Source organism: Lacerta agilis, chromosome 12, assembly GCF_009819535.1.
Source record: "Lacerta agilis isolate rLacAgi1 chromosome 12, rLacAgi1.pri, whole genome shotgun sequence".
Classification (NCBI taxonomy): domain Eukaryota; kingdom Metazoa; phylum Chordata; class Lepidosauria; order Squamata; family Lacertidae; genus Lacerta; species Lacerta agilis.
The window spans coordinates 53,844,800-53,853,388 of NC_046323.1; the positions used below are offsets into that span (position 1 = coordinate 53,844,800).

The 8,589-nt window shown below is 49.1% G+C and overlaps 1 protein-coding gene across 1 annotated transcript; it reads left to right on the forward strand.

Annotated features, from left to right (window-relative positions):
* Positions 1 to 213: 213 nt before the first annotated feature.
* On the forward strand, positions 214 to 6,013 carry LOC117055903 (zinc finger protein 653-like). Its single transcript, XM_033165840.1, has 2 exons — positions 214 to 275; positions 3,629 to 6,013. The coding sequence occupies exon 2, from the start codon at positions 3,679 to 3,681 to the stop codon at positions 5,512 to 5,514; it is 1,836 nt and encodes a 611-aa protein (XP_033021731.1). The 5' UTR covers positions 214 to 275; positions 3,629 to 3,678; the 3' UTR covers positions 5,515 to 6,013.
* The last annotated feature ends 2,576 nt before the right edge of the window (positions 6,014 to 8,589 follow it).

Consider the following 8,589-nt stretch of genomic DNA (forward strand, 5'->3'; position numbering starts at 1 on the left):
CTAGGTGAAAATCGAATCGAGTTACCCCTAGAGGCATGGGAAAGTGAGGAGAGGGAGAGCTACCTGGCTGGGGTTGCTGGACAGGAAAGGGGGGGGGAACCAAAGAGCCCCGGAACGGAAGGTGCTTGGCTGCTTGCAGCTGCGGGTGGAGATAAGCCAGCTGCACCAGCTGTGCTTTGCACTTTTCTGCTGGGGAAAGAGGAGAATGGAGGAGCCGCCGCTGCGTGTGCTGGAGCTCTACAGCGGGATCGGAGGGATGCACCAAGCGCTGAAAGGTATCTTGGACCCCCCCCCCCGGCACTCTCCCTTTGGTATAATGCATGGAGCTGCGGCAATATCCCTGCCTCCAGAGCATCCTTTGAAAGGCTTCGAAGCCTTTGAAAGGAGGAGAGAGATGGCTCAGCTGCAACCACAGGAATAGGAAAAGCAAAGAGTTTCTCCTCCCCCCCCCCGAGTCAGGGTTTCTGGAGGCAGTTTTAAAAGGGGCCTCCGGAGTATTGCTGTTGTTTGGGTACCCCTCTCTCTTGTGTGCAGCTTCTAGCTTCAGTTGCAAAATACAGAGTTTGCTGTGTTGCCGGGGACACCTGTTTTTATCCCTACTGGAAGGCTTCCCCCCCCCCTTGTGCCATTAACAGGAGGCCCGAGGTGCAAAAAATACTCAGGAGGGGGTCCTCACACGCCCTCCCTCCCCTGCAAGCATGGGGAATTTCCCCTCAATTTGTTTTCTGGACATTGCTAAAAGAGTTTTATACTGTTGTTCAGTCGTTCAGTCGTGTCCGACTCTTCGTGACCCCATGGACCAGAGCACGCCAGGCACCCCTATCCTCCACTGCCTCCCGCAGTTTGGCCAAACTCATGCTGGTTGCTTCGAGAACACTGTCCAACCATCTCATCCTCTGTCATCCCCTTCTCCTTGTGCCCTCCATCTTTCCCAACATCAGGGTCTTTTCCAGGGAGTCTTCTCTTCCCATGAGGTGGCCAAAGTACTGGAGCCTCAACTTCAGGATCTGTCCTTCCAGTGAGCACTCAGGGCTGATTTCCTTCAGAATGGATAGGTTTGATCTTCTTGCAGTCCATGGGACTCTCAAGAGTCTCCTCCAGCACCATAATTCAAAAGCATCCATTCTTTGGCGTTTTATACTAGCTTAGAAGCTTATACTAGCTGAGAAGCTAGTTTTATACTAGCTTCTCATTTAAGCCTGGCCACCATAAATGGCAAAGATTTGCAATGCAGGCAAGCGAGTGGGCTAGGGGTGGGGGAGAAAGGATGGAGCTGAATCGACGCTCCTCTGCCTGGCCCCAGGAAGCTAGCATTTTGTTGTAGGTTAAGTAGATTTTGTGCGCCCGAGACAAGTCTGGAAATTTATCTTGGGGGCTTACTAGAGGCTCAGAAATCATGCAGCAGAGATGAAAGAGAGGGGGGGGGGGAGTAATTGCAGTTCTTCAGAGTCGTTCTTCAAGCATAGGAAACTTGCTACTGTGGGTTGGACAGCGAGTCCATCGAGGCATGTATGGCTGGTTTCCATATGCTACAGCTACTATCAGATCCCTAGCATATTTATAGCACTTTTGTGTCTGTATTCTGTTGGGCTCAAGAGTCTAGATGTGTCAAGTCGTGCTCTTGGAACACCTTTTGAAATCCAAACTACACATTAAACAATCCAAGCACTGATTTGACCATGAATGTATTGCCCTGGGGGAAAAAATCGCTAACAGAACAATACCAAATGTACAGAAGCCAAAATCGGACAACTGCCCAAGTGTTAGAAGGAAGACCTGCTTCCATGTTTAGGGAAGTTTTTAACGTTTGATGTTTTAATGTGCTTTTAATGTTCTGTTGAAAGCTGCCCAGAGTGGCTGGGGAAGAAATAATAAAATTATTATTATTATTATTATTAATCTGTGGCATTTAAAATTGTTTTTATTTTGTCTTTGCTCTGTTGGGGCTGGGTATTAGTTTATTTTTAGTATAATTGTAAAATTATTATTATTAGTTTCTACTGTTTCATTGGTCTGTTGTATGGTTTGTGTTCTGTTCTTAAGGGGAGGGGGCCCCAGCCAACAGAATGGCTGGGGCAAGTTCCACAGGGGTGGGGGATGCACAGGGACGCCTGATCTCAGTGATCACTGTCAGGTGGAGGAGTTATGCTAGGACCAGACCACGTCATTACCGAGGGGGCAGGTTAAGTCATTGTTTGAAGACTATCCCTGCCTCCAGGTCTGGTCTTGACCAGAAGGATACCAGAATCAGCAAGGGAGACCCACATGACCTGAAGGTGTTGCTGTGCAATGCCAGGTCAATGATTCACAAGACAGCTGTCATCCACAACTTGATCGAGGATGGAGGACTTGACCCGGCATGTGTGACAGAGAAACACATGGAAAGACTCTGCCACCTTCTGGCAAGTGTCTGAGTGTGTGGCTAAAAAACAACAGCAAGTACATTGATACCTCAGGTTGCGGACACAATCCGTTCCGGGGTGCCGTTCGCACCCCGAAAAGTCCGCAACCCGAGCGACGATATCGCGCTTCTGCGCATGCGCGACCTGTGCAGAACGCTGCGCACGCATGCGGTGAAACCCGGAAGTAAACACTTGTGGGTTTGCCGCGTTCGCAACCCGCAGCAAACGCAACACGAGGTACGACTGTATGGAGGATTTTATCTCTCCAAAATCCTGGGTGGTATAACGCAAAAATTCCCCCATGTGGCCCCGAGTCTCCTAAGAAATCTGACTCTCATCTCTAAATTAAAACCAGGCAGAGCTCACAGGTGTGACAACGTACTCCCTGAATTGCCAAAAGCAAACATTAGTTCGGTGGGTTCCTATACTTGCACCTTTATTCACATGTACTGACCACATATGACATATGCTTCAGGACTGGGGTATAATCCCAATTCACAAAAAAGGTGAAATACCAGACCCAGCAAACTATAGACCAATCAGTCTCCTGAGTGCCACCAGCAAACTAAATCCCTCCCCACCTGCAGCAGAAACTATTAGACTGGACAGAGCATGAAAACGTCCTCAAAGATGAGCAAGCCAGTTTCAGAGTGGGGCGATCCACAGTTGTTCGAGGACTAATCCTTCAATTTATTGTTGAAAAAGTATGCGCCAGCAGCTAAAGAAGGCCTGCATGCTGCATTTATTGACTTTAAATCAGCCTTCGATTCAATTCCCAGAAGCAGGTTATAGGGAAAATTTGAGGCTACTAACTTCTTAGGCAGAGTCTCTATGAAAACACACATTTGAAAGTCAGATGCAGTCATGCTGGTCGTTTAACAGGATTAATACCCACCTGTAATGGAGTAAGGCAGGGATGTGTCCTGACCACCATTTTGTTCAATTTTTATATCAATTCCCTTCCTTTATTTCTTTCTCCGCCCCCTTTTTGCACTTTTATTTGTCTAGATTTAAAAGTCTTGGTTTGGTTAAAAAAGGGGGAGAAGATATTATGTTTTATATTTCTCTCTATAAACCTTAATAAAATTTATTTTAAAAAAATAAATAAATTTGAACCTGTGAAGGTTTGGAGAAGAAGTGGATTGTTTTCTAGCAAAGTTGATTTTAATTCTGACCCATCCAAAGAAATTGCAACCATCTGTTCAAGTTTCCCATTTTCTCTACAGAAGTGCATATGCACTAGGACAACGGGGCTCTCCTTAGCTACCGGGCAGGGATGAGCGACTCTGAGCACGGCCCAGCCACGGGCGAGGAGGACGGCGGGGAACCTGAGGAGGAGGAGGAAGAGGAAGCCATCGCCGGAGATGGAGAACCGGCGCAGGGCAGCCGGAAAGCCCGGGGTGGCCAGAAGGCCCGGGGCAGGCCACGGCTCACAGAGTCCGACCGAGCCCAGCGCCGCCTCGAGTCCCGGAAGAAATACGACATGCGGCGGGTCTACCTGGGCGAGTCCCACGGCCCCTGGTCGAACCTGAGGCAGCGCAGTGGCTGGAGCGACGCCAAGCTGGCCGCTTACTTGCTGGGACTGGAACGGGAGCAACGGGCCGGGCGCCGCGGGAAGCTTTGGGAGCGGACGCCTTACGAGCCGCAAAGGAAGAAGAGAAGGCGGCGGAACGTCAACAGCCTGAAGAACATAGTCATCTGGTACGAAGACCACAAAAACCGCTGCCCCTACGAGCCCCATCTCTCGGAGCTGGACCCCACCTTTGAGATGTACACGACGGCCGTGTGGCAGTGCGAAGCAGGGCACCGCTATTTCCAAGACCTGCACTCGCCTCTCAAGCCGCTCAGCGACTCCGAGAACGACGGCGCCGGAAGCTCCGGGAATTCCGACGAGAGCTCTAGCTCCGAGGCGGAAGAGCAGCCAGAGAGCCGTGTGCGGCAGCCGCCAGAAAGTAAGGAGGCTGAGAGTGCCAGCGGGCTCATCACCCGGGACGGCATCCACATTCCGTTTGAGCACCATATTGAGAACCTGGCGGCCGAGCAGGGTGCCGGCGTGTGCCACAACCCACCCCTCGGTGGCCCGCAGACCATGGAAACTGTGGTGTGCGTGCCCGTGCCTGTGCAGATGAGTTCGGGCCACGGGACTCTCTTTGACAATGTGACGCCAGAGACGCTTAGTGAAGTGGTGGCTAGCTGTCCTGTCCAGGGTGTGGCACAGGGCTCACAGGTGATCATCATTGCCGGGCCGGGCTACGATGCCCTCACAGCCGAGGGAATCCAGCTGAACGTCACCAGCACGGGGGGCGAGGAGCTTCCCTGTGCCATGATTGAGGGCGTGACGGCTTATGCTCAGACGGAGCCCGAGAATGGACAGCCCGGTAGCATGGAGGCCATGGAGAGTGTGGAATACATCGAAACCAAAAGAGAAAACGAGGAGCTTTTCGAGCTCCAAAAGGAGGAGGAGCCGCCGCAGCCCCCGGCAGAAATAAGGACACCCTGTGACCCAGAGCCGGCCCATGAGAGTGGGGGGCTGCCAGCGGAGGAGGAGGAGGCAGAGGGCAACAACATGTCCTCCATCATCTATGAGATTCCAAAGGAACCTGAAAAGAGGAGGCGGAGTAAAAGGGGCCGCGTGATGGACGCCGATGGCATGCTGGAGATGTTCCATTGCCCCTACGAAGGGTGCACCCAGGTCTATGTAGCACTTAGCAGTTTCCAGAACCACGTTAACCTTGTCCACCGAAAGGGAAAGACGAAGGTGTGCCCCCACCCAGGTTGCGGCAAGAAGTTCTACCTGTCCAACCACCTCCGGAGGCACATGATCATCCACTCCGGAGTCCGCGAATTCACCTGCGAGACCTGCGGGAAATCCTTCAAGCGCAAGAACCACCTGGAAGTCCACCGCCGGACGCACACAGGCGAGACGCCCCTCCAGTGCGAGATCTGCGGTTACCAGTGCCGCCAGCGAGCTTCTCTCAACTGGCACATGAAGAAACACACCTCGGAGGCCCAGTACAACTTCACTTGCGAGCACTGCGGAAAGCGCTTTGAGAAACTGGACAGCGTCAAGTTCCACAAGCTAAAGAGCCACCCGGATCACAAAGCTGCCTGATCCGGACTATGAACCCTGTTTATTTATTATTGGCCCCGTTACAGGTTCCTAACCAACAGTGGGCACTTCTTTGCACATTCGCAGCTGGAGATGTGATGTGCGCTGCCTGCAGCAGAGGGTTGCATTCCCCTTCATCGGCGTGGTGTGTGCATCAGCTTTTTAAGAGCAGATGGTGACAAACTTCAAAGTTTTAGTTCTGTTGTGCAGGTGTTCTCAGGTATCGGGGTGGAGCGGTGGGGGGGGGATTGTTCAAAACAGCATCCGATCTGGAGATTGTGGTGCTACAAGCTCTCCAAGGGAGCGGGAATGATGCTGTATTCATAGACAATAAGAATCTTAGCCAATTAAACTAACAGTACTTTGTTTGCTGCTAAATGGCACCTTAGCTTGTCTGGCAATTTGATGCTTGGGTCCGACGTAGGAGCGTCCATTCGCCTACCACTACTTACAGAGAGGCTGGCTTCAGTGGGGAAAATTTTATCAGATTCCCATGACCGGTTTGTATCTATTGACTACAATACAAGATTATTCTTTGGCGGGGGGTGGGGGGGGGAGAGTGCAAATACAGCCTTGGAGTGACCTCTGTACAAAAGTAGGAAATGTTACAAAGCTAGAAGAATGGGATTAACTCAAGAGTGATAATGAACAGTACGAGAAAAAAATAATATTAATTGGGACCCCCGATGGGGGCACGGGAAGTTACCACTGAAATTACGACGTAATGAAATTAATGTCTCTTTGGAAAGCTCTATATCTTTTCGATTCTGTGTCTATGATTTGTACTTACCATAAAAACTCAATAAAGCATTAAAAAAAGAAAAGACTGCAATACAAGATGACTCTTTGGCTGAAAAAAGAAGAATTGCAAATTCTTACTGGTTGCTTGTAACAAATTTTAACACATTGGTTTGCCACTACATGGCTATCTGGAGCAGAACCCTTAATCATCTGAACAACTAGAGTAGGGGTCCCCAAACTAAGGCCCGGGGGCCGGATGCGGCCCAATCGCCTTCTCAATCCAGCCCGCGGACAGTCCAGGAATCAGCGTGTTTTTACATGCGTAGAATGTGTCCTTTTATTTAAAATGCATCTCTGGGTTATTTGTGGTGCATAGGAATTCGTTCATTTTTTCCCCAAAAAATATAGTCCGGCCCCCCACAAGGTCTGAGGGACAGTGGACTGGCCCCCTGCTGAAAAAAGTTTGCTGACCCCTGAACTAGAGGCGTCCCAAAATACAGGGACACAGCACACACCTGGGTTGAAGGGAGACTTTATTGATCTTTTTGAGTTGATTGATTAAACTGAAATTACCTTCCACAGAAACACGTTTGGATTCGAGAGTGTAGGGCTGGTGCTGGGAATTAAGAACTCCAGCAGTTACTGTTTGTGGTGCCCCGAGGCTCCTGAGCTTTTACAGCTTATTGGAATAGCATGGAAACGAAGCTTACCTGTACTTGAACTTTTCAATGGCTGCAGATTTAAAAAGCCACGACTTTACTACTTCCCAGTGCGACCACTACACTAGCACAGTTGTACTAGCAGTTTTAAGTAACAGGAATAATCACAACCGAGTTTATGGAGGACATGGTTGTTAACTAAATGATTTAAAAAAAAAAAACCACTTATCTGATTCCCGGCTTCCGGTTTGGTCGCTGCTGCAGCCAGGTCTAGGTCTGCCGGGGTTGCGACTCAGGCAGTCTGCCCCACAAAGGAAAGAAACTCCGAGGCATTACTTTACAAGCTAGCGGAGGAAAAGTCCGAAGCTCAAGGGCAGTGAGCGGCACCACGAAGAGGGGTAAGAAGAATATAAGTCCCATTGTTTAGAGATCGTTTGGGGAGCCCCGGTGCATTCACATATCCCGACCTTTGTGAGGAAGCCTTGAGACAAAGGCGCAGCGTAGCGGCTGGGTTTTCAAGAGACAAGAGGGAAACCCGGAGCGGAGCGGAAAAATGTATTTAACGCTTTTAATGCTTTAACAACCAGAACGTCTTGATAAACAACAACGAACTAAATCTCTGTGGGTATAATAATTTAAACCACAGCGAACCCTTGCAGCTCCGAGCTTAACCTGGGAAAAACAAGGGCAACACGGATTTTTTTTAACTTACTTCTAGAGAGACTTGTCTGACTCTTGGAACGCTTCACACCACTGTAAACAGGACTGTTACAGGAAAAACCAAAGAAAGAGAACTAGAGCGGGAGACCTTGAACCTAGAGCCCCTCACCCACTCACTAGTTTAGCCGAGTCTGGACGTACCTGTAAAGACGGGGAAAGGACGAGGCGGAAGATAGCTGTGTGGGGAGTTTTACGGAGCGGGCAACGCGGTTGTGGAGGTCCCTGACTGATCGGAAACAAAGGGATCCGAGAGTGAATGGAGTAATCACCACGAACAAAGGGAGTGAAGGATAAAGGGCAGGAAGGGGAGCGGCTGAAATATGGCGGAGGAGGGAAAACGCTGAGCGAGGAACGCTGACTCAACCCTCCCGGAAGTGGTGGATAGGGGACAGGAAGAGAAGACAAAGAACTCAATTCAAGTGGAGGCAGGAAGAACGACCTGAGGCGGCAAGTAGAGCGCACTGAGGACATCTAGTGGCCGGGATTGGTTATTGACCCCTCTAGTGAATAGCGGACAACCAGTCTTGAACATATATATTTTGAAAGACCGGGAATTAAAGGGAGGATGAGACTTTAAGTGCATACCTAAACCTCTCCCATTGAATAATTTTGTGCCATCTCTATAAGAGGGAATAATACAATAAATTAAACAAGTAAATTGGGATAATACAAATAATATATCAAAGGAATATATACAAAACAAATTAAATTTAAAAGAAAAGAATAAAGAATATCAAGAATAAACCAGGACTATAAAGGACCACAAAATAACACATAAAGAACTATAAAAGGACGGTAAAGATATACACAAATACACAAATACACAAAGGCAAAATAGAATCCAAGGACAAGAATAAATAAATATTTCAAGAGAAGAAGTAAGAAATAAGGACAAATAAGGGAAATGGAAAAAGATAGCAAGAAATCGAGAAATCATAATGTCAACACCCCTGCAACT

What these genes read in the sequence shown, in the direction of transcription:
- LOC117055903 (XM_033165840.1), top strand. Translation starts at nt 3,679, where the DNA reads ATGAGCGACTCTGAGCACGGCCCAGCCACGGGCGAGGAGGACGGCGGG.